General features: G+C 34.3%; 4 protein-coding genes and 1 long non-coding RNA gene across 11 annotated transcripts; 4 read left to right on the plus strand and 1 right to left on the minus strand.

Annotated features, from left to right (window-relative positions):
• LOC130728306 (sphingoid long-chain bases kinase 2, mitochondrial) lies at positions 1-5,912 on the plus strand. 3 transcript variants are annotated; one of them, XR_009015639.1, is made up of 14 exons: positions 1-360; positions 706-782; positions 929-982; positions 1,068-1,127; positions 1,942-2,019; positions 2,143-2,189; positions 2,299-2,339; positions 2,508-2,592; positions 2,674-2,788; positions 2,933-3,055; positions 3,189-3,289; positions 4,762-4,923; positions 5,359-5,445; positions 5,535-5,912. XR_009015639.1 is itself a non-coding variant. In XM_057579734.1 (13 exons), exons 1-12 carry the CDS (start codon positions 210-212, stop codon positions 4,889-4,891), a joined length of 1,062 nt encoding a protein of 353 aa, XP_057435717.1. In that variant the 5' UTR covers positions 1-209; the 3' UTR covers positions 4,892-4,923; positions 5,359-5,912. The 3 variants fall into 3 exon arrangements, 2 of the variants coding, with proteins under 2 accessions (XP_057435717.1, XP_057435716.1); XM_057579734.1 differs by having other exon boundaries at positions 5,359-5,912; XM_057579733.1 differs by lacking the exons at positions 5,359-5,445; positions 5,535-5,912 and having other exon boundaries at positions 2-360; positions 4,762-5,231.
• Positions 5,913-7,900: 1,988 nt separating this feature from the next.
• LOC130728307 (probable WRKY transcription factor 56) lies at positions 7,901-10,351 on the plus strand. Its single transcript, XM_057579735.1, has 2 exons — positions 7,901-8,551; positions 9,900-10,351. Exons 1-2 carry the CDS (start codon positions 8,079-8,081, stop codon positions 10,075-10,077), a joined length of 651 nt encoding a protein of 216 aa, XP_057435718.1. The 5' UTR covers positions 7,901-8,078; the 3' UTR covers positions 10,078-10,351.
• A 3,336-nt stretch (positions 10,352-13,687) lies between these two features.
• LOC130728309 (desiccation protectant protein Lea14 homolog) lies at positions 13,688-17,631 on the plus strand. 2 transcript variants are annotated; one of them, XM_057579738.1, is made up of 3 exons: positions 13,688-13,839; positions 15,663-15,859; positions 17,171-17,631. In XM_057579738.1, exons 1-3 carry the CDS (start codon positions 13,834-13,836, stop codon positions 17,421-17,423), a joined length of 456 nt encoding a protein of 151 aa, XP_057435721.1. In that variant the 5' UTR covers positions 13,688-13,833; the 3' UTR covers positions 17,424-17,631. The 2 variants fall into 2 exon arrangements, with proteins under 2 accessions (XP_057435721.1, XP_057435720.1); XM_057579737.1 differs by lacking the exon at positions 13,688-13,839 and having other exon boundaries at positions 15,485-15,859.
• Positions 17,632-17,732: 101 nt separating this feature from the next.
• LOC130728308 (uncharacterized) lies at positions 17,733-19,912 on the minus strand. The gene is made up of 4 exons (XM_057579736.1): positions 18,870-19,912; positions 18,497-18,764; positions 18,032-18,128; positions 17,733-17,871 (listed from the first exon to the last, which is right to left on the minus strand). The coding sequence occupies exons 1-4, from the start codon at positions 18,999-19,001 to the stop codon at positions 17,754-17,756; spliced, it is 615 nt and encodes a 204-aa protein (XP_057435719.1). The 5' UTR covers positions 19,002-19,912; the 3' UTR covers positions 17,733-17,753.
• Positions 19,913-20,353: 441 nt separating this feature from the next.
• LOC130728310 (uncharacterized) lies at positions 20,354-24,154 on the plus strand. 4 transcript variants are annotated; one of them, XR_009015643.1, is made up of 6 exons: positions 20,359-20,711; positions 21,023-21,136; positions 21,232-21,469; positions 22,882-22,976; positions 23,360-23,436; positions 23,592-24,084. It is a non-coding gene; the product is annotated as an uncharacterized LOC130728310 (long non-coding RNA). The 4 variants fall into 4 exon arrangements; XR_009015642.1 differs by having other exon boundaries at positions 20,360-20,711; positions 21,232-21,451; XR_009015640.1 differs by having other exon boundaries at positions 20,354-20,711; positions 21,232-22,976; positions 23,592-24,154.
• The last annotated feature ends 1,787 nt before the right edge of the window (positions 24,155-25,941 follow it).

Below are 25,941 nucleotides of genomic sequence, written 5' to 3' on the forward strand. Positions count from 1 at the left end.
GTCCACAAGACAAAAAGTCCAATTCATCACAAAAACCCCAAAAACAGTGCTTTGGTAACTAAGAACGAATAACGAAGTCGTAGGAGATCAGTAACATCTTCTGCAGATAGGACCAACCGTTCTCTGTTCTTGTTTATTTTTTTTGTTAAATCTCGCACAAGATTGTGTGCCATAGTTATAGTTGCCATTATCATCTTCATCATCATCATATGGTGGCATTGGGAATAGGTGGATTGCCCATGGCTAACACCATGGTTTTCAGATCAGAGCTCCAATCAATGGTACCGGACCGCTTCCTCGGCATTGATTCATCATCCTCTTCTCGTCAAAGGGACCTCGTTTTCGTCGTCAACCCTCACGGTCTTGTCTCCACTCTGCTCTCTTTCACTCTGTGGATTCTGAGAAAGTTAAAAAAATCTATTTTTTCTTGTTATTGAGCTGAACTGAATAATGGGGTTTTGGAATTTGAACTACCCATTAGTTTTTTCTTCAAAATGAGAACTACCCACTATTTCTTTGGCGATAAAGTTTAATTTTTTTTGGCAAAAATTGTTCTATGATTGTTACTGGAATCGATTGTTAGTTCCCTGTAAGTTATTCAGAGGGATGTGCATTTCTAACATGATTTCAATAACTTCAGACATGTTAATTGGTTATATGAGTTACCTTCTCAAAATTTTGAAACCAAAAAATTGGGGGTTGCAGGTGCTAATGGGAGCACGGGTAAAGAATGGAGGAAGCTAGTTCCATATCTACGGTCTCGCTTTGGTAAAGAATGCAATGTGAGTGAGTGAGTAGTCCTGTTTCTGCTGTGTAGTCATGTGTGTTTGTTTTATAGCTAAAATCTGCAAATTGATTTGTTTTGTGTAATTGTGTTTATTTGGAAAAAAATTGATACATGAGCTTTTACCTTCTTGTTTTTTAATAGATATGTGAATCCTTAACTTCAGGTCCTTGTCATGCTATCGACATAACAAGAGAGGTTAGTTTGAAGGGTTAAAAATGAATTGGTATAAACTCTATTGCTTCCAATGATTCATGTATTGTTATCCTCATGCTATATATAGGCTATAAGGGAAGGGGCTGATGCTGTGATTGCTGTTGGAGGTGATGGAACTCTTCATGAGGTGCAGACTCTTTGCTTTTTAACCTTTTTTTTAATAATTGAGCTAATGATATTACTGGATGGATTTCTTGCATTTGTATTTCTACATAAGGAAGTACCGAAGTGAAATCCTTAAGAAGCTTCTTCTATCTATTGAGCCATTGACTAGAGATATGACCAAAAAATAGTCCTTTTAAAGGGTAGATCAACCCTCAACCCTAAGGTAGCTTTTGGTGTAGAGTTAGGCTTAACCCAAATTTTGAGATGGTATCATAGTCTGTCCCAGATTCGTTTATTGGAGACTACCCATATATGGGTCACCTGCGGATGATTATTCCTGCAAGTTCCACTCTCTAGATGTCCAGCCTGAGTGTGAGAGGGTGTGTTTAGAAATTAGAAGTCCCACATTTACGAGAGATATGTCCAAAATAGTCCTTATAAAGGGTCTGTCCTAGATCCGTCTATTGGAGACTACTCATACATGGGCTTCCCGCGAATGTTTATTCTTGCAAATTTCTACACGCTCCGGATGTCCAGCCCGAGCGCGCGACTGAGAGGGTGTGTTGAGAAGTTTCACATTCACTAGAGAATAGAGATATGACCAAAATAGTCCCTATAAAGGGTAGAACAACCCTGATTCCAAAACCAACTTTTGAGGTAGAGTTAGGCCTAACCCAAATTCTAAGATTATCTTATAGGAAAGAGTTCAACCAACCTCTGTTTATTATGCTTGTTATAAGATGTATTTAGTTGATAGTAAGAACAATTGTTGATGAATTTTTTTGAACATTATTTCTTGATTGCTCTCCTAATGCACCTCAAATTATTACAAGCAGGTTGTTAATGGGTTTTTCTGGGGTGGAAAACCTGTTACTTGTCAAATGAAAGAGTCTACACGTTCAACAGCTCTTGGTGTGAGTACATTCCACCAATATGCAATGTTATCAATTTTTATTCAAATTCCATGGTCTTAGATTGATAAATATCCTGACTGTAAACCTCACTTAAAAAGATAACTATGTTCTGGCTTTATGCAGCTCATCCCCTTGGGAACTGGTTCTGATTTTGCAAGAACTTTTGGATGGTTAGTTTTTTGTTTGTATCATGATCTTTTTGTGCCTCTTATTTCTTGTGCCTCTTTTGACTTCTATATAATCAAAGTGAATGGAAACATGTGTTGGATCTTTTTCCAGGAAAAATGATCCCCGTGAAGCCATTGAACGTGTTGCTAGAGGTTTTTTTCTTTTTCTTTTTCTCGTTTTGCAGTTTGCTTTATTGTTTTAGTCTAGCTGTGTTATAGCCCAAGCTTGGTGAAGCCGGTTTTAAATCTTATGGTACTAAAGTATCTGTTAGATTTCTTTTAGTTTGGCATTCTATACATGCTGATGTAGTGCTTCTTCAGGATTAAGATCAAGGATAGATGTTGGTGTTATCAGTGAAGAAAGTTGCGAAAACCATTACTTCATAAATGTTGCGGACATTCATTTGTAAGGCTTACTTAGAAATTTCATAGTAAGCATACCAATACATGGATCGTATCTAAATGCTGTCTTGATCAAATTTTGCAGGAGTGCAAAGGCAGGTTTTCATGCTGCTAGGTATAAGAGATTTGGTAAACTATGCTATGTCATTGGTGCATTGCAAGGCTTCATGGGGCATCAAAATCAGGATCTGAGAATCAAGGTCAGTATTGATTTTTCGCCCTTGCAATGAAAGGTAACAGCAAATTCTCTACAAAGTTCCTAAATAATTTTAGTTCTTACATTTTCTTTCTGTAAGTGCACCAGATGTGTCACACAAGTCTTATAATATACTGAAAAAATGCAGATCAATGAAGGTGAGTGGGAGACATATCCTCAAGTGACAGCCATTTGCATTGGAAATGCAAAATACTTTGGTGGTGGCATGAAAATTGCACCAAGTGCTGATCCTTATAGTGGAAATCTAGAGGTGAAATGCTCTTCTGTAAAAACTTGCAGATGAACGTTATCATCTATTTTGAATAATCTGCTGGCTAAACCTTTTTCTGAATCCTGCTCATATGTTTCCTATTGAAGTTTACAGTTTCACATAAATTCTGCAGGTTGTAATTCTTCAGAACTTTAAGTGGTATGATTTTGTCCTGAAATTACACAAGCTTTACAATGGGACACATCTCTCTGTTAAAAATGTATCTTCAAAAAGGTATAAACTTTTCCTATGTAGCCAATACACCATTTTTGATGATTAACTACTAAAGCTTAGATTGATATTTAGATGATAAATGAATTTGGACTACGTAGTCTTGTCAAATATGCACGACATGTCAATGTTAAATATTGTTTGCGTAAGGCCAATTATCTTCTTTTCAAGTCACCTAGTTATCTATGATCCCAATGATACAAGTCGTTCTGGACACCTACTCATGACCCCTATAGCCTACTTTTATCTGGATGCTGGAATATGGACAAAAAAAATTGTAGTTTTTTTTTTGTATATTGTTCTTAAGACTTATTTTTGGGTATAAGCCTGGGGACGTGCCTCACTGCCTTGAATGCACTGAATTACAATTAACAAAAAATATGGAATAAATACCTAGCAAATTTTGTAGCAATGTTTCTGGACTTTGTTTTCTAGACAATTAACCATATGTGCTACGCTTAGCAGCTCAATGGAAGCTTAGCTAGTATTTAGCTTCTTTTTTAATGTGGATCCTCCATATAGAACCACGAATTCACCATCAAACACTCCTAGATTTAGCTAGCTTGAGGCTTAAGGTACCAAAACTCCATGAGAACAAGTAACTGAAGGTGAAGGAAAATCTGAAGTGTATGAGAAAAAGGAGGTAGTGGAGGCGCCACATTCATAGAATGGTAAGCCAAAAACGATGACAAACCACAAGAGAAGGATCTCTTGATAATTCTCTAGGCAACACAATCAACAAATGAAGAGAGATTGATAAGCCTTGGTGAGAAGCCACAATGTGAATACTTGATAATTGTTAGGACCCAATTGCAAGGTATGGGACTTGAGTCCCACATTGGAAGTATGGGATTCTAATGTGGGGTTTATAAGGCCTTGGGCTCTCCAACTACAACAGCTAGCTTTTGTGGTGTGGTTCTCTCAAGGTTTTTATCAATAATTCTCTAATAGGTTCCTAGAGAGAACACAAGGGAGAGACTATGCTCTAACTATACAAATGAATCCAAGGTTCAAAATTACACATAAAGCTACCCTTATATAGGAGGGAACTATGGGAGTTGGGCTTAAACCAATGGCCCAACATGGTGCTGTGCCCACTAATGTATTCTCTTAACCTAATTGGGCCAGAATACAAGCCCCATAACCTATATCTATATATGTGCCGGAAATACAAGCCCTAAAATACCAACAGGGCCCAATCACAATCAATGCCCAATTACCTTAGATCCTATATGGGCTGGAAATACAACCCCAAAATGAAAGAGCATAGTAGGCAATATTAAAATAAGATCTATACTAGCTTATTTGGAAATCATGTTTTGAATAATGATTCCAGTAAGCTTCAAGTGTCATGTCTTCCCTTGCCATGCATGTATCATTTTTCTACATTTTTTTATTATTTGTTTCACCGCCTTTCCTTTAAGGCTTGTATAGGTTTGTGGTTATACTCATTCAGAGTGTTCTTTGTATTGCAGTGTACTTTCTATTGAGGTGGAAGACATCTCAGGCAAGGGCGGTGTTTATATTCAATCTGATGGGGAGCATTTGGGGTTCCTTCCCAAAAAGATTTCTGTTCATCCTGGTGCTATTGAGATGATAGTCTGATTCAACACGAGTATAACAGAGTCACGAAAAAGGCATAATGCTGTTCATGCCTTGTAATTTGCCAGATTTAAATAGAAGAGAATGTTTCAAACTGCGTAGGTGTCAAACTAGGGTTCTTATTTGTTTTACCCTGGCCTAATGGCGCGTAGTCATAGTTTTGAATTGGCAATGGGTCGGCATATGATTTATTTAATTACTGGAAAAAAATTCTACAGTTTTAGATGTACAAAATGGCATAAACTATAAGTTTAATATAGTTTATCCGTGTCTCCAATTTTTTTCAAACTTTTGACTTGTATGACAGTGTCAATTTCTAATTCAAATTATATCATTGATCTGAGATTTGATTGCAGGAAATTGATTATTTAGTTCAATTAGAGACAAACTTTAGAATGAGTTCAATGTTGAATTGTCAATACTTTGGAACAGTATCATTTGTTTTTCTTCTAAATTATTTGAAAAACCAGATTTCTGCAGTTGAAGAAACCCTACCAGCTATTCTTACACAAGATTCTGAACCTCGGAGCAATGAACTTCTCAAGGTGGCTAGCATGGTATATCTCTGAACTGAGCACTGCTGCATTTGTTTTTGTTCCACTGTAGACAATTGCAAGGGGCTTTAGAAGTCTATTTTGTGACACAGGTTTGTCCATACTCCATACCCAGTTGCTCATTTGTTTTTTGGACTCATTCAAATCTATTTGCCGCTGTTCATATATAATAGTGCCCTGTGAGTTATGCAAGGAATATTTGACAACACTAGTTCCCTTTGATCTTTTTTTCTGTTTCATTTTTTATTTTAAATAGCTGCTGCACATTTTTTGTGATATTAGAATTGATTTTGGAAGATCTGAACGTGAATTCAAACATGCTATAAAAATTCACTTTTTTCTGAGTTTACTTGTAGCCCTACTGTAATATGTTGATTGTGATGTTGTCAGTGTAAGTTGCCTTTATATTTTTTGTGACACAGTCAGTGTTTGGATATCTATCTTCTGTATCATGTTCACCAACTAGACTTGTTTTTTGAGAGCAAATATGCAATTTTTCTCATTTAGCTAGTCTTCTCTTAGAAGTCAGTCATAGCTTAACCAATCAAATTAGCTCAGTTTGAAGTTTGAACCTACACATCTCTTGTTAGATTCCTCATAATTCTGTTTTCTTGTTAATTAATTGTAGCGACTGCGCAATAAATTTAACATTATTCTCGATATTAAGGGTAATCAAAGTCGGTTGGTCTAATGTGTACCATGTTTATACCCTAAACTTATTAAATATAGCAGGGAGAGGGGAAACCGGGATATATAAAACTAGAGAAGCCAAATGATGAGGTGACTTGCTGATATGATTAAAAAGAGGGATAGCTTGTAGAATCAGAAAATGCAGATAGTTAGAGACATCTGAATTCCTAAGTGCTTCTATAAGTAACCTTAAATATCTTCAAAGGCACCAAACCAAAACATGGAGTTTATTCAAGTAGTGTATGTTTTATTCCTTTTAAGATTTCGAGATCTCATGATTTCAAGTATTGTGCATAGAAAAAACTCACTTCGGAAGAGTCTTCCACCATTGAACAATATTACCTCCTAGGAGATACCTCAAAAACAAATGCAAAGGCATTTGCTCAATAATTATTTTTTTCTTTTAATTTCATAAATATCACTTTATTTTCAGATTGATTTATGAAAATAGGTCCTAATAATGTTGAAATAGCAAGCTAAAAAAATGACGAAATCATCTCAAACCAAATATATCTCATTTCTGTTTTACTTCTTCATTTCATATGTACCATTATAAGTTTCACTTTTTCAATCATTATTTCCTCTCAAAATTACTTAATAAAAGCAAGACTTGTGTCAAAATTACTTAATAAAAGCAAGACTTGTGCTATGTCGCACAACCAAACTCTCAAAGAATCATTATTACCTGCACTTCGTAAAATTTTTAATCTACCACGGGTTGAAATCGTCAGATCAATTTAAGAAGAAAAAAAACTCTTCGGGTACTATGAGCGACATCAGGTGTACACATGGTTTGATTAGTAAATTAAATTAAATAAAACTGAAACTTTAAAAAAAAAAAAAAACTCAACCAAAATTGGTGATTATTCATCTTTATTTCATGTCAACTATTAGGCGATGTATCATTACCATTTTTTTGTCTTTGACAGATGTCGCCAAATGTTCGGTAAATGGTTGCATTTCCCTTCCAACAAGTGTCGCTACTAGAATTTAAATTTGTGCTCTCATCTTTATGAGTGTCTAACTTAGTTACTACTGGACTAACACCTTATTAATATAAGCCCATTTTATGTTTTGAAAATTTGATAGTGAATTTGCATAAAGATTACAAAATTTATGAGTGTCTAACTTACTTACCATTGGACTAACACCTTATTAATATAAGCCCATTTTATGTTTTGAAAATTTGATAGTGAAATTGCATAAAGATTACAAAATTAAGTGAAACCTTTTTTTTAACTAAGGGTATATGTGATGCGACCTGTAAGCAATAGACTAATCCCTTCCGAGACATAGAGATCCCCAGAGTAGGTTTTGCCTTTTACAGAAATGAATTTCTTTGCACACGGTTAATTATCAAACCTTATTAGCATGTTTAAAGAATCCAACTATTTAATTACCAACTCTGTCGAGCATTTTTTGGTTACGAATGTGAAACATTTGACGCAAGCAAACTGTTACTTTGTGCAAGTTTTTATTGGTAGGTAAACAGTAACATTTTTTTAATGAAGGTAAACAGTAACATTATTTCAACGCGTTTGAGATAAAAGTAGAGGGCAGAATGTATATACTATATACTATATCCTGAACAATGATATATTCTAATATTAATGGTATAGGAATTAATGGTTCGTTCAGTATCTTCTATCTTGCACCCAAACATAAAACTCAACTAAATTCAACTACTTTCAGCTCACCTGTCCTATAAGATCATACAAAGGAAACGTGCCCCATATGCAATTCACATTTCGTTATCATCAATGCATGCTCTCACTACACACATACACACACACATGTGTCATGTGTGTCTATGTGAATAATTAAGGTTGCCAAACTCTTCTACCCTCCACCATCTTTCTCCTTTATAAAATTCAACCCTACAACATCCTCATTTTCTCTCTTCAAACTCCATTGACCATTAACTCCATTATTCTCATCATCACAACATGGGTGACCCAATGGAGAGCCAAAACCCACCACCACCACCATTATTACTATTACCACCACCCCAAAACAACACTTTTACTACTACGACTAATCCTTTTCTCTTCAATATGTCCCCTCAAGATCATAATCAAGGTTTTTCTGACATTGATTGGGGCAACCTTTTTTGTGGCCAAAGCAGTTCCTCCTTGTTGCTTGATGGGGATTATCATGCTAATAAGGAAACTACGGGGATCGACCCGTGCGGTTCTTCGTCCGATTTTTTGATGATGAATGAAAGTGGAGGTGCTCAAGATTATCATCATGAGGGTGAGAAGGGAGGGAAGGAGAAAAGGATCAAAGTTGGGAGGGTGAAGAAGACGACAAAGGTCCCGAGGTTTGCGTTTCAGACGAGAAGCGTTGATGATATTTTGGATGATGGGTATCGCTGGAGGAAGTATGGGCAGAAAGCTGTGAAGAATAGCACGTATCCCAGGTATGTGTGTGCAATGATGGGTTGATCGTGTGGTTTCCTTTTATGTTCTGCATATATTCATGCATATGCACTTGGACTTGGTGATGATGTAATTTTATATGGAACATGGATATATAATGCCTATGGAGCTCACAAAATAATGATAGCACTCATACACTTTAACTTGGATTGGGAAAACACATAATGATACTACAACTAGGAAGAAAATGATACTCGGTGTCTTGATTGAAGGGATCATCAAGCCTTACTACGATGAAATGCAGGGAATGACATATCTATGTACAAAAAAGTGGCAATTCCATTCGGGTTGCTTATATTATCATGAAACCTCCTGCTTCTTTGTGTTTTTTAGGGTCATTGCCATAAGCTGGAGCCTCTAAATGCTTACATAACCTTAAGGAAAAAGATGCTTGTCAAAAAAATAAACCTTAGGAAAAAGATTACATTCATGAAAAGTTGTCATTAGGACATACAGGTTTGTGGTGGTTACAAACCTGCGTTGTTCAACTATTTTTTCAACGCTTGTTAAACTATGGTGGATGTATGCGCAAGTACGTTAAACAACTTAATTAAAATGCTTATAGCGATATATATATATATATATATATATATATATATAAGAGTTTATATATAAACACGAATTCATAAATTAGTTTGAGAAGTTTATTCAAATATACCTAAAATAAGTTACAGGTAGATATATAAAAGCGTTTATCCGTGAACGTATCTGAGTAGCATATAAAAATAAGTTCAAAACAAACTTAAAGGTAAATCATAAGTTTACTTAAGCTCTTTCAAACACCTATATAAAACGTTTATGCAATAAGATATAAGCTCAAATTAGCACTTTTAAACTCACTTAAAACTTTGTCATTGAATATTTCATTATATGAATTACACATTTAATTAGATGATTTTTCAAAACAAATATTACAAAACTAAGGGATATTATTTGATATTTTATAAAGAGTTTAATGGTTGTGTACTACCGGTGTATAACATTTTTACGCAGACGTCCAATATCTAAATGATACTTATTCAAATGCATTTATGATCCTTTTTATTTTAATAAAAAATTATTTTCTAATTTGGCAACCTATCATTGAATGTCTGTGTAAAAAATGTTTACACTGACGATGCATTACCATTAAACTCTTTTATAAAAGTTTCGGAGAAACTTAATTAGTGTATATATAAGTAGAAAAAAAAATTAGAACCAACTTTTATATGAAAACATACAACAAAATTAACATGAGATCTTTGAATTAATTTGTATATTTGGTTAAATTTATGAGATAAGTACTGAATTTTTCTTTTTTCACATCTTGCATTGCTAAAATGATTAAAGAAGCTACTACCGTTGCACCCATCACACATGCAATGTGAAGAAACAAGTGCAAAGGCTATCCAAAGACACAAGCATTGTGGTGACAACTTACGAGGGAATTCACAACCATCCATGCGAGAAGCTCATGGAAACCCTAACCCCTCTCCTCAAGCAAATACAGTTCCTTGCTAGCTTGTAATGTCATATTGCTTTTCTGCTATAATGCACATTACATACATATATATATAACACAGATACATAAATTAACTTATTTAAATGCTCTTTGCTTGTCTATGTCATTGTATACTCTATATCTCCACTATATATATTGGTGTGTTTTATGTTGGTGTGTATGTGAATTTGACTTTGTATGTGAACCAAGATCATGTCCATATATGGTCATTTGTGTGTGTAATAAAATCCCTGTACGTACAATTTGTATACATGTGTCTGTAATGTTTTGATTTCCAGCATTGTTTTCTTTAGATTTCTTGATTTGATTTTTTCTTGTTTATCGGAAAGATAAATTATAGCCCTCTAGAAATTGATCTATGGATCTCACCCTCTCAACCTCATACGTCCACCAGCTCTTAGCACTTGAGTTAGCATTCAGGATCAGATTTCTTGATCCAATTGTGCAAGCTTTGCTTCAACACATTAATTAAAAACTAAGTGAAAAGGATTTTAGTTTACGGTTATTACTATAACAGGTCCTCTCACGCAAGTGTCTTTTGGACTTCAAGCTGTGTTCGGAAATAAGTCTGTGGAAGAAAATAATAAACACAAAAAAATCAAGAGTATAACTCGGAAACTCTAAAGCCGAAGAAAAAAAAAGGACCATTGTATAAATCGACAACATATAATACACATTGTTGGAATTCTTTTATAACATACAGACTTCTATCTCATTTCCTAGGTGCACTTGCACATGCACTTCTCTCAATTCCATCTCAATACCGGTACACTCACACTATCACAAAGTAATTATTTAAACTAAGAAAATCAAATATAAGCTTAAAGTGCTACTCATTGTCTTCAAACAAATAACTTGAGTCCAATATATAACATTAGTCTCTCTCTTATTTCAACATCTTAGGCAACATATGACTTCTTCATAGCCTTATTGTACCTTCATCATTTAATATAATGACGATATGAGACATGCACGACCATTACAATCAAGAAGATTCATATAGAAGATAAGATAAAGCCAAATAAATTGATTATCTCAAGACGCTCAATTAATCACAAGAGTGTTTGAGGGTAAAGATACAATGTCTCTATGGATGAGGATTGATAAAGTTGATCTTTGAGCGGAAAAGTCGGCGAACTTGCTAGCGCTCTGAGGTTTCTCTGATAGGGGTCCAACAAATATCACTTTAATGCTCAAGTTTATGGGGGCCTAAATCGTGAAGTAGAAAATAGGGTTAGAGAATGTATACCTTAAACAATTCAAAACACTTATTGCTCTCCTCTTTCTGCCAAAGTAAAGCGAGAACAAGAGAGAAACTTTAGTGATGGTGCCGCCTCCCCCTCCTTTAGAGAAGCTTCTCCTTCTCCTTGTAAGGCGTTTTCACCCACAATAGTCGGGTTTTCCTCCACATTAGATGGTTTAGCTATCCAAATAAGTGGGGGTTTTCTTCTTTTAGTCTAGGCTTCTTATCTTTTTCTTGGCCACCACTGACTTTCTCCACCATATCGCCCTCACCTTTACCTTGGTTGTCTATACAATTGTGCTCTGTCGTCTCTACCACTCCACCTTGTCATCTCTGCATTGTACCCTACCATCTTTGTGGTTGTGCCATCTCATATTCGTTGTTGTAACATGTCATCTCTATTGATGCCTCCGCCTTTGCTTTCGCCCCAATAACTACTCCTACATGACTATGACCCTTTCCACTTCTATTATACCTTCGTTATTGAATTCGAGTCCACCTATGCCTTTGTCTCTTCTACCTCGTTGTCGCATTTATCCTCCTCCACAACTTTCTTATGCTGCTTATTGACCTCTATAGTGTTGCTAAAGTTGTGATATTGGCTTCCCAGATAGCTGCCTAGATTGCAACTCTGGAAGACCCAAACGATTTGTTAAATATGAAGCGCTGACTAAAAAGGAAGAAACAAACTATTTGCTCACAAGTTAATTGGCTCTCTAGTGAACATTGGTAGTTTTAGGGGTTTTGTATGGATTTTAGGGTTTTTCATCATGTTTGAGCTGGATCTATTGGCTTGAGAAGGCATGCTTGTGCATAATATTCTTTTCTATTTTAATTGTTGTTTCTCTCTAGGATTTAGTCTCATATGATGTAAGTGCAGCTGGGCAACTCATTGAATGTTTAATCTGAGTATCTTTGACAAAAAAAAAAGAGTGTTCATTATTGTTGTTTACTCGAGTGTTCAATGAATGAGAGTTTTTCATTGTCACTCTAGTGCCTAATGGGTTTGTTTGTTGCTTATGACTCCATGGTATGTATGATATTTTTTGGCACATGTTACGATGCATGCTAACTTTTAATGCTATGATTTCAAATTTGATTAAGTAAAAAAAAAAACCTTACTAAGAGGGAGAAGGTTCGAGAAGCCATTTCGAGGCCATGCCTGAAAGAGTCAATGGTAGCATTTGAACAATGTTGGTAGAAGTGATTTGAGGAAATTAGTGGAAAGTACCACTTCAGATGAGGTGTTGGGTCAGTTCGAAGTCACATTAGAAATTTTATAATTCAAGGTTCAAAAGACTCTTTAATTTCCTAAGCATGAAAATGACCACAAGATGAAATTCCAAATTGTTAAAGTTAAGCCAAGTTACCATATCTAGGAGCCTTTGAAAGATGTATCAAGTTCGGGGTGGATCGTTCAAAAGCATGATGTCACGTCTAGAAGCACTTGAGCACTATTAAGCCTTTACAAACGATGAAGACCATAATGGTGAAATGCAAACAGAGTCGGTAGTTACAAAATTAAAATTAGACAGAATTAACGCAGATAATTAAATAATGGTGATTTGATTCGTGTGTTTCTTCTGAATATATATTTCTCACCATCAATTATTATCCCTTTCTAACCTGAGGAAATTATCAATTGAATGAGTAATTGACGGCCTTCCAACATCCCTTCACCAGCTGCACCCCTTTTTAACAGTCTCTTCATCACCAAACACGCCTACACTCTCACCCCATAGTTTGCATTTAACAACTTTCTCCACAAATTCAAAAACTAAATGTCATTGCGATGTCCCAAGTAAAGTATCATTGTTAGCAAACCATTAAACTTTAAAATCCATAAAACATGACAATGATGACATTATTCAAGTCTCAAATTGCTCTTTCAATACATTTATTTTTATGTGTTATTTTCACGCGTATACACAACACACTTATTTGTGTATCCAATGGCTCTTGTTCTATTATCGGAATCTCATCTCTGATAACCCCTACTATTTTCAACCTTTTATCAATTATTGCAACACCGCATATCAATCCGAAAGCGAAGCTGGATTCCACGTTTTGTTTTCTTTGGCTTTACACTGTTTGTTAAATTGTTGGATATGAATCTATTATTCTTATTTCTCAAACATCTTTTCCTATTTCCTCCTTTTCCGATGGCTTTTCTTCTTCTGAGTGAATGTGAATGTGATTCATTAATCAATCATTGCCTTTTAAAAAAAATTAAATGTGATATATTAATGCCATTAACTAAGAATAATTTTGAATCACAAATACAAATTGCCAACTGAACCAATGCCAATGGAACGTACACTTGCAACTTGTAAACGAAGAGCCACTAGAAAATCTTTTTGTGGTTATTTTGGCTCCCTTAAATTGAGGGAAAAGTCAAAAGGTATTGTTTGACCTTTATTACAAGGATCAGCACGTTTAGCTTCATAATTCATTCACATTCTATCTTCATTTTCAAGTTTAACTTTCTCTTCTCTACTCATCAACGTTCATCAACAATAATGGAGGTCAGTTTTCTCAGCAAACTATAATCATCTTTTTTTCATTAGTTTCTTCTACCTAGCTTATTCTTCTTCCATACATATTTCTCTGCTTTCAATCATTCATTCTCCAAATATTAATTCCGTTGCTAGTTCTTAATCTTTTATACCGGCCTCATCTCTAGCCCAATAGAAGCGGATTATAGCCCTAAGCTAATCTCACATGAAAAATGTCATTCAATCTTGAAATTGTCATTCTAATAACATGTTTAATTAGATTCGTGTTTAATAATGTTAGAGTCACATCTTTCCTCACAAACGCTAAGTCTAATTTTTGATAGAATCACTTCTCCAAACTTATCAAATTTTCAAGCAAACATTAATATGATTTCCCAGATCCAAAACACAAAGTTAATCGGCATATCAAGTTTAAGAGAAATTTCTTAATGATAAGAAAACATTACATAATTAGGATTTTGCCTCGGATGGAAATTTTTTTGTATTTAATTTTTATATTTGACCAATTAAATTGCGCTGTGGAGGTATATATGAATAGTAGTAGTTTTAATTCAAATAACATAACACAACTCGATAGCTGAGTCGGCAAGGAATCATATATCAAATGGAGGCCTGATTGCCTCTAATCATCACTTAGGAATTATTTGGTATAGAGAAAAGAAAAGTGAGTAGACAATGAAATGATTTTTGAATTGTTTCGTTGACAAAAAAATTGAAAAGAAAAGTAAGAGATTGAAAAGAAAAGTAAGAGAAAAGAAAAAAAGAATGTATGTAAATGACACAAATATCTTTAATTAAAAATTAAATATGTTAATTAGATTTCTATCAAAACAAACTATAATTTTAGAAATATTATAAAATAGTTATCATTATGTATTTTAAATACATTTTTATTTTATTTTTTTAAATCACACAAAATACTCATCTCCTCACATGTTCTCTTCACATCACGGGAGAAAATACCCCACCATACATTTTCTCTTCTCTCCATGTTTTCTATTGTATCAAAGAAGAGAAAAAAGCATCGAATTTTTTTTTTTTCAATTACATTTTCTTTTCTCTTTTCTTTATCTCATGCACAAGCCCTTGTAGTCCACAATCAGTCTCACAAGTTGTTTACGGTAATTACAAATGAAATAATTAATATGTTCAGATGAACTTTTCTTTTACCACAATCAATTCTAAAATTCATAAACTACTTACAAACAATTTCCCCATAATTGATTCTAATTTACCAATCATCAATTTTTCAAACATCTAATGTTCCTTCAACAATAATTTATAAACCACCAAATAGTATAAACACCTTAGAACACCTTTCACCTATTAGTCTCTCTCATCCCTTCATATATCCTCTAATTAATATTCTACACCACCTGAGTATACACTATTCTTTATTCATATTCCTTCTTTCCTAAGCTAATAAATTATTTTTTTTCCCCGACATATACTTCTCAATGAAATAAAGAATAGTAATAGAAGAATAGAGAATCATATGTCAAACTCACTGGGACGGTGCTTCATCTACACGTCACCAAACCGAAGAAAACGACACCGACAGCGACCATAATGATGAGTGTCTTATTATCATTTATCATCATCGGATCTAATCTCATCTCATTCTCCGAACCAAAACGACACCAGACCAGACAATTCTCCGAACGCGGAGGCGGCGCCACGTGTCATTCACGTGTCCTCACCGCTTTCCCTGCGCGTGCGCGTCTTTTCGATTTCCTGATTTCTAACTATAAATAAATATGAGACTGGGTTTGGTGTCATTAAGCGTTATCAGTGGAGTGAGTCTGATATTTGCAGTGTTGAAAATGTCGCAGTTGTTGGATAAAGCCAAAGCCTTTGTTGCTGAGAAAGTGGCCAACATGCCTATGCCTGAGGCCAGTGTTACAGACGTTGACTTCAAGAAGGTGAGTCGCGAGTGTGTTGAGTACCTGGCTAAGATCTCTGTTTCCAACCCTTATTCAACACCGATTCCTATCTGTGAGATCAACTACACCCTCAAAAGTGCTGGCAGGTTGCTTCCTTTTCTCGATCTCTTCTTTCTTCTTGTTATTTTTAACGTTGATCATCTATTTATATGTGTTGGTTTTGATTTCAGATTCTTGTGTTTGATTTTGATATATTGTTTTGGTGAATTGTCTCGATGATCATGCATTGCTGATTGATTGGGTTCATTTTTTAATTGCAATTTGCAACTCATGGATCATGGATTATAGTTGTTGGGTTAACTATGCAGGATCTGTTTTTACTAATTTGTTTATTTGGTTGTTTTTTTTTCTTCTTCTTTGACGGTGCACCTATCAGTGCCGATGGCAAGACTAATTTAGTTCAAAGACCAATGATTCATAAACCAACCATCAAATAGTGCACACATTTTGGAATAGTTTTTTTTTTCCTCTATATCTCATTCTTCTTATTACATCACATCATATATCACATTTATTATTTATCTCTTCACTCTTCCTATATTTCTCTAATGGTCTATACCGTTTGAGATAAGTGATAAGAAGATAAAAAGAGATAAGTGATAAATGTGATATATGATGTGATGTGATAAGAAAAAAAAAATTAGAAAAAAAAAAGTGTTCTGATGTATGCACTATTTGGTCTGGTGGTCTATGAATCAATGTTGTAGTTGGAAATAGTGTAACATTTACTCTTAACTAGTGTTAGAAGAATTGAACCAAATTGATTGGCCCGACCAGGAGTCAAGATCCTGATTGGTTCAATTCACTCTCTCGTAACCGATATGGCAAATAATTTATCATAATCGGTCCAAAATCAGTAAAACCAATTAGAACCGAATAAAAATCGATATAAATGGGTTCAGTCATTTTCTTGTACTTTTCCGAGTTTCATTTATGCACACACATTCCTAAAATAAAAGGTTAAAAATTTATGTATTGAAGATTAAAAATTTGATTTCTTTTACTATTGAAGGTTAAAAAGTTATATATCCTGTGTTATTTTCATCGTATGTAATTATAAATGTATTTTTAAAAAATATTATTCGATCAATTATCGTTTTGGTTTAATTACGGTTAAATCTTTGATACTTGATATTACCCAAAATATCATTGAATCTTGAATCAGTGTCTCAAGTGTTTGATAATCAAGTTCGAGTTCCATGAACACTCTATATCTTAATTTATTACTTTCGTGGGATTTGAATTTGTTAGCTTGCCTACTCCTTAACAAAACCTTGTTGGTGATTTGGTTATCTTTACTCATGTCTTAAAGAATTTCAATTTCAATAAATAATACTTTTGAATTTGATTTTCATATGCCTAATCATATTTTTTGTTTGGACCTGGTAATTAATCAGGGAGATAGCATCAGGCACCATACCAGACCCAGGTTCACTGAAGGCAAGTGACACAACACTGCTGGAAGTGCCGGTGAAGGTAGCTCACAGCATATTGCTGAGCATAGCAAAGGACATTGGTGCTGATTGGGACATAGACTATCATTTGGATATTGGTCTTGTCATTGACCTCCCAGTCATTGGCAACTTCACCATTCCTCTTTCTCAGAAGGGAGAGATCAAGCTCCCAACCATCACTGACATGTTTGCCTAGCTAGCTCAACCACCACAACATGGGCTTAATTAGAGAACAATAAAACAGATACACCCTGCATCTCATTTTCAGCTTTGTATCTTGAGTCACTAGCTATTTATTTTTCCCTTTGATTGTACTTTGTTTGCCCTACACAAAAAGTTATATAGTACTAAATACATACTTCACAATAATACTAGTGTTTTTATCCGTGCGCTGCACGGCGAAAGATTTTTCTAAATTTTTTACGTTAATTTATTTTATATGAAATTGAACCGATTAACTGCTACAAAACCATAGATAACAATTGAAATTAAATTTGATTTGTTTGCACAACAATGAAATCCCAATTTAATCTAACAATGGGGGGAGGTTACATAAATTTATAGAAGCACTAAAAAGAAAAATAGGATCCTTATGCATTCCACTTGTTGCTCGTTGACCCATCCTCATTCTTAGTTTATTGAATCTGCAAACAATTGGAAAATAGTTTAAATAAGACATTCAAATATACATCTCTCTACTTACAATGTGCATGATACAAAGAAGTATGAAATCAAAGAAAAAACCAAATCAAGAAACACCACATAAAAATATTGCAGCATATTTTGATACAGATTTACACATACCCTTCCTGTTCAATTTCTAGTGTGATCCTCTTTTGCACTTTACCATGCTTCTCAAACTCCTGCTCCCCAGAGGAGCCAGTCAAGATACCTATAACATCTGAAAAAAATGAAATTTTTAGAGAGTCATAACAACGTTTATATAATGAATAAACAACTAAATAAAACATAATAACAAAAAAAAATAACGAATCTATATATCAATATATTAACAGAAAATAAAAAGATATTTAAAATTACGTAAAAAGATCAAAAAAAAAAAGAGCCAGAATCAAATAGAGGGGTGAATAATTTAGAGATTGATAGAACTATTAAACAAAAGGAAGATTTCATTCAAATAAAATATCACACAATCACAATTTGTTCAAAAAAAAAATATAATCAAACGAATAAATAATAAACCGGAAGGAAAAATAAAAATATTGAATACCAAAATAGAACAAAATAAATAAATAAAATAAAATCTACCTATGAGGAATGAGGTATCAGGATCCTTGAAGACAACATCAGACAGAGGCATGAAGAAAAAAGGCTTTCCTGTGATGGGGGTGTTAGCCATAAGCCTAACACTGGTATGCATTTGAAAATTAACCTTGTATGGATAAGAGGTCGTCCTGAAATCACCACCGTTCTCACAAACACCAAAAAATGATATCTGGTATACACGACCCTCAACCAACTGATTCTTGAATCGGTAGACTAAAGTACGCCGGATTGAAGCATGTATTTTGCAGCCCTAAACAAAATAAAAAAAGAACAATAAAAAAAGGATTCTCAAAACATAAACCCAAGAAAATTGAGGAATATTGGGCAACAATGTAACATTGGAGTCCATCAAAACCATTTCCAACGATGAAGGAAGCTTAGATCCAGAGTAGCTAGGAGTTAACCACAACCGTACAACCTTCACAACAATGGCCCAAGTTTCTTTGAAAGCATCAATCTTGGACACATCATCAACTTTGAGAGACATTTCAGGAGGGAATGAAGAACAAATTATGAAGAAGATAAACACTTAATTTAGAAGGGATTGTGTATGGGGGCATCGCAACACAACTACTTATATAGAAGACTCTACATGGGTTGAAACCTTTGGATTTTCATTTCAAAAAAAGAATTAGAAACAACAAAATAAGGGGGGGGGTGAACAAACTATTATTGGGCACAAATAGAGAAAAACAAAACACAAAGTCCCAATATCCATTAATGGGGCGTGAAAAAAAAGATAGGGAATGGAGAAGGGAATGTTGAGCCAATCAATGGAGCCTTCAGAATTTGAATTTTTTTTTTATAATAAGGAAGTATGGTTCATATATAAAAACGTCAAAAAATAATGTGAGAAAGGGAATAAAAAAGGGAGAGAAAAGGAATGAAATTAAAGTTAAATGCACGTAGAAAATAGAAACAATTAATTCCTTAGTGGGGCGGAATAAATAAAAATAAGGAATGGAGAAATCCATTCAATGGAGGCTAAATGATTTAAAAAATTTCAAATATTAAGGAAAAAGGGACCAGATACATAAACGGTTTTTCAATAATATCAGATAAGGGAGGAAAAAGAGAGAGTAAAGGAATCTAAATTAATGTTAATTGCACATAAAAATTTGACCAACATTAAACACTCAGAATAATTTTATGATTAGGCCGAGGTAATGGGGGAGATAAAATTAATGGAGATAGTGGGAGAAGAGGGAGAATGAATGATGGAGGAATAAATCTGAATATAATAATTCTAATGGGACACGTGTCGAGTTGTGGTGCAGCTAGAAGGGAATAAAATATTACAAAATATTCAGGAGCTGAGGTTTTTGATAATGACATGCTTGGAATGTTACTACTTTAATATATATAGATTTCAAGTCACGGTTTTGAACGGAAGCTCGCTTTCATGACTCTTTTACACCACATGTTTTGGAAAATTTAAGTCATAATTGATGTTGATCCACGTTTAAGCTTAATGTGTTAAAATTTAATTTATTTTTTCCTTACTGTGTTGGGATGTGTTTTATTGGGAAAATAGACATTAGAAGGTCACGTATGTAATTTTGCCTGTACGTCAGGGTATTGTTAACTAGTTTGAGTTTAACTATCAGACTCGGTCGTGAGGTGATGTTATGCTTAACCGTTAATTTAATTAATTCTAAATCGACGTAACTCACTCATTTTACATAAAGAGATAAATTAAAGATAAATTTATAATCTACTACTTCTTATTCATGGGTTTGGTTTTTACTATTCCTACAAGACCTCCAATCGTAGCTCGCCACGTGTCCTACTTTGCTGACCTTGCCTTTTTTTTTTCAACCGAAATATGCCAAACGACTTCGTTTCTTACTTTGGCACTGTTTCTCCCCATCAATGACAAACCCTAGCTGGCAATCACGTGTTTCCTCTGCCATTCTACCCACTCCACCGTACCATTCATCTTCTTCTCTTTTCTTGATTTCTCTTCCACAGCTCATAGTTTCCCATCTACTGTCGTCATCTCGCGTCTCTACTTCCTTCGATTGCATCATCGCTGACGCTTGCCGTTCCGTGCTCAAGGAGATTTCGCTCGCCGGAAATGGAGGAACCAGCCATATTTCGACAGCTCCCTTCATCTACTGTTGTTTGCTCATCCTTCTCTCTTTTTCTAGATCTGAAAGCATTTCCAAGGAGCAAATCGCGGGTGAGCAATCCTTGGGTCAGTAATCGGTCTAAATCTCTTTAAATGATACTGATTTTCTTTGATTTTTTTGATTCATCTTTATCAGTATTCACTTGATTGTTTGGTAAGTGATGTGTACTTTTCGTTGATTTGATCTTTATTTTCATTTTCAATTTCAATTATTTATTGTATGTAAGCTGTTGCACGTATATCCTTATAAATAGGGTCTTTGTTGTGTTGGTTTGTGCTTTGTGAGTGGTAGAAGTTCCTAAAACTGGAGTTGATCCTTTTTTTGAATTCATTGTTTTGAGTTATAACAATGGCTGAATTGTCTTGGTTTGTTTCAGTGGCTATGTTTTGCTGTATAAATAGGGGATGCTTGTGTGTGTGTGTTGCAATAAGTAATGTTTCTAGGAAGATTTTTAATGAACGCAACAACTTCTTTGATTCTACAGGGCCAGGTAAGTACTATTCTCTTCATATATTTGGATTACTTCCTCATTTCATTATCACAACTTTTAACTTTTTCTTATTACAACTTAAAACAATTAAACAGAGATGGACTTTCAAGGAGAAACCAACCCTCAATCCTTCATATACAGTTGCTATGCACAAGGTTGGTGTTTGTTTCGTTCAAAAATTGATGGAAGATATGGACTTTTATGCCATGAGGAGGAAGAGACTACAAGCTCTATGCAAGAAACATGACATCTCTGCTAATTTGAAGAGCAAATAAATGGCAGACAAGCTTTCCTTGATTTTTAAGCACCTTATTAGTATACCCTTTTCTTCAAGTCAAGTTTTTCCCCCTTTTCTTTTGTCTGTTTTTATAGTTTATGATGATCTATGTTATGATGCTTTGATAGTTTATTGATTTGGTTGTTGAGTTTTTTTTGTGGCCCATTTGTTTTCTTTATAGATTTCCTTCTTCCTTGCTTTTTCTAATTATGTTTTTATTGGATTGGATTCGAAGATATTAGCTTGAAATTTACCCCAAACTTAATAGCCTATAACCATTATTCAATTATTTCACAGCATGAGTGTGTGCTATAATTTAAATATTAAATTAATTAACTTAGCTAAGAACCAAAGCCCTGTGATGGTGTGTGGGGTACTATACTTGAAGCCTATAGTTGGAGCGGAACACTAAAATCTTCAAGGACAGATCCTTGTGATGGTATCTTTCATGGTGTGATGGTTTTCTTATATTTGTAAGTGAATAATTTGGTGTGTTTGTACCCAACTATGTTAGGGTCAAAGGAGGAAAAATCATAAGCTTGAAAGTGTATTGGATAACAAAATGTTATGAAGGTTAAATCTTTAAGAGACATTGCCACGAAGAAATAGAGTAGGAGTTGAATCTTTGTGCAATATGTATATAAGGTTGAAACCCTTTTGAATGATATAAGTATGATAATTTTCAATTTCATGATGTGTCTTATAAACTAAATTGAGAAATTAGCTAAAGGAGACTTAGGAGGTTTAGACATGTTCATGTGAGAGCACGCTGTCATGCTTACATATTTATCTCAATTTTTTTCATTCAAGCTGGTAAACCCATTGATCCTCATTTTTGCCATCCATTCGAGTGACTGGATCACATGTGTCTCATAAACTTTTGCCTAATCACAATTCTCACCCTCGATGTTCAGTGGATTACCTTTAGTCTTTTCTTTGCCTTTGTGACATGATATGAATTATGTGATTAAGATCACCAAAAATTTAAGAGACACTGGCATGTTAGATTTTTGTGTGTCAAACTTCACTTTGTCTATATGGTTCAGAAGGATGAAGTCACTATAGATTATTTGCAATGAGTGAAGATAAATGAATAAGTAGGAGCCCCTTAAAAACCAGTTAAAAGTGATGGTATATATATAGAAGGGAGTCATTTATAAAAGCTCTTCCCTGTACATAAAACACTAGGTGTATAAATTTGGTTCAAGCAAAAAAATTACATATGTTTTAGGCAAGTTTAATGTTGATGGCAGTAATTCTCTAGCTACATGATGATTAATGAAAGAATGTTATTATCTTGATGTGCTTATGTATTTAATTTAGACGTTCATGTTACTGCTAGCTGTATATTTCATGATTTTGAGGATTTTCTTCTTCTTTGTTTTATTAATTTTTATGTCCTATGCTTTGACCTACTGATTTTTTTCCTCTCTATGTTGCTACAATATCTCTCTTTCTTTGTCAATAGGGTGTTGGAATTGAGACTAAGATGAAAACTTACTTGGTAGCAGTCATGGATTGAACTCTTTCAAGGAGGGGCAGAGTTTGTCTTGATGCCATAGGGTAAGCTCTTTTTTCATAATGTCTTTTTTTTCGTTTGGGAGTTCACACGTTTTTATCATGTTGTGATCCACGGTGACATACCTGCTTACATATTCCTCAAGATTTCTTTCATTATGTCAATGAATGAACCTAATTAAGTGTTGATTTCTCCTGAAACTGATTACATATATTTGAGAGTTTGAGTGTACTCCACACTGATCTACAGGATTAGCAAGAGCTGTGATGTGTTGTTTATTTCCTCTGCATGTTGTTTATTTCATCCCGTAAAAGACCAGATTTTTAAATCCTTAATCTGAGCTGTGGTGTGTTTTTATTGAATAAGTTTTTCTTCTCGATTCATGATTTAGCCTTTGTGTGCCTAATTGGTTTGTTTTGTATTGCAGTGGCCTATCCTTAACAGATAATAGAACTGATGCAAGTGGAAGGCCTGACCAATGTTGAAGGCAAAAACCATTTGCAAGTGAGTGTATTTAATTAGATTAGAGTATTAGACTACCCACGATTGGTAGTAACTTTATTTAACAATAATTTAATTTTCTATTAGATGTTATTGGCATGCTCACTGGAGCTGAGATAAAATATTTACAGTGCTGCATATTTTGTTTCTTAATTCAGGAGATGGTTAAAGGAAGCTGACATGTCTCTTAATTGTATTGATAATTCAATGGTGTGAGCCTCTGAAGAATATCATTCTGTTGTTGGGGAGTGAAGGATGGTGTTGTAATTCAATTCTATGTTTGAAGGCGAGGTAGCAGAGTTGATGTGGGGAATATGATCTCTTAATTTTGATTTATGGGTTGAAGAATTGATGTTTTATGTTGCCGGTTGAGATTGAATGTTGCGGATTGAGCATGAATTTCTCCTGCTATTGGCCTATTGCAATGAATGATGAAAACTGTGGAGTTTACTGTAAAAACTTTCTATACTTGTATGAGTGAGAGACCGTTAGAGGAACATTAACAAAAGAAACAGATGGAGTCTATTGTATATGTCATTCTAATATCTCACATGTTAATGTGTCATGTGAGATGTTTTGAGTTTACATGACATTTGCTTGAAGTGAGTATGCTATTGTTGTCACTTTTTGTAATGTTGTAGATTTTGTGTTCCCCCTGAAAAGTTCCTATATATAATCTGCTATTTGATTTAATATAAGGCAGCTTGATATTTCTTCAAAAGATCAAGATCACATTCTCTTTGGGGTTGGTATGGCATTAGATCCCATGGCTTTATAGGTGCCTCTTTGTGAATGAAATTGAATATTTGTCTTTTACCCTACCTCTATCTTCCTTTTATTCTGTGTCATATTCTTCCCTAATTAAGTACTATTTATTCCATTAATTCAAGTGAATACATCTCATATGTCTTTGAAGGTTAGCTCAAGTGGTAAAAATTAGGGGACATAAGGGTTGAGTGAGATGAAGGGTTCAGGGTCCAAGGTTCGAACCCTGATGAGAGATTAATTTACTAACATTATTGAAAAAAAAAGTGGGTTCTCATATGCCTGACACCAAATATTCCTCCATGGTGATCTGGACACCAACCTTTTTTTTTTTGAAAACTGGACACCAACCTTAACATCTCATCATAGGACTTTCTTGATGGTTCAGAACATCCTCAGAATCAACCAAACCATTTCAATCTTCATGATCCTGTTAGAAGCTCAGTTCAATCAATTAAACCTCAAGGAAGGATCAATCTACCTCAATATTATCGCAACTCATTTTCCATTTTCTCATGTAAATCAAAAAATAAAGTAAAAAATTCATTTTCCCCCAAATTTCTCCCATTTTCCTTTTTCCATATAAGTGTTTCGCTAACTAAAATTGTATGTTTTAGTAAATACTCCATCCGTTCCTTATTAACTGTCCACTTTGAAGAAAAAATTGTGTTCCTATATATCTGTCCACTTAGAGTTTCAAGAGAGCATTAATTGATATTTTTCCAAGAAATGTCTTTACAGAAACAATAAATGAAGAAAGATTAAATACATTCTAAAGGTTTATATAGGAAAACAAATAATGCTTTTATGAAAATCAACACAATTAATTGATTTCCTTAATTTGTGTGAACCTTCTCTTCCTGTACAGATAAATAGGAACGGAGGGAGTATATCATTGTATTATATATATATATATATATATATATATCAAATACTCAATAACTATAATTAACAATTGATTTGGTAAAAAAATTACCCGTGCATCGCACGGGAAACGGGCTCTATCCTAGTATATTTTAACCTAATACATTTGCGTTAGTATGACCGTCATTAAACAAGACTGTAACCATGTTAGCATTGTCCTATAAGTGTTTTGTTACAATTTATTTTTACAAACCTATACAATGCATCATATATGTGTTTATTTCAATTTATTTTTACAAACCTATACAATGCATACTAGCTATAACTCAACCTTCTATAGGTCGTTCATTCTAAATGCTTTATGAAATAACTCAACATTGAAGAAACTAAAGATCCACCCGTAGTCAGAAATCCATCCACCTTCGAAACGATTTATTTTTACAAACCTATACAATGCATCCTATATGTGTTTTTTTCAATTTATTTTTACAAACCTATACAATGCATACTAACTATAACTCAACCTTCTATAGGTCGTTCATTCTAAATGCTTTATGAAATAACTTAACATTAAAGAAACTAAAGATCCACCCGTAATCAGAAACCCATCCACCTTCGAAACGACTTATGCGATTGCAGCCTCTGCAACTACAACCATTTGGTGTCTACAAAAGTTGTATGTTACGACAAAGCTAATGCCTTGTTGAGGCGTGCATTTTAAGATTCGTTAGCTTGAAATTCCCGCGCTAAAGTTTCTTGATCGATCCACCAACGATGTCATTGTAGCCAAAAGCCTGAGACTTTCCTGCAAGTAAGGTTACATTGGACCTAACATTGATGGAGAAGTTTCCTATGTTGTGTAACTAGTCATGAGTTTTC

This window comes from Lotus japonicus, chromosome 1 (genome assembly GCF_012489685.1).
Source record: "Lotus japonicus ecotype B-129 chromosome 1, LjGifu_v1.2".
NCBI classification, from domain to species: domain Eukaryota; kingdom Viridiplantae; phylum Streptophyta; class Magnoliopsida; order Fabales; family Fabaceae; genus Lotus; species Lotus japonicus.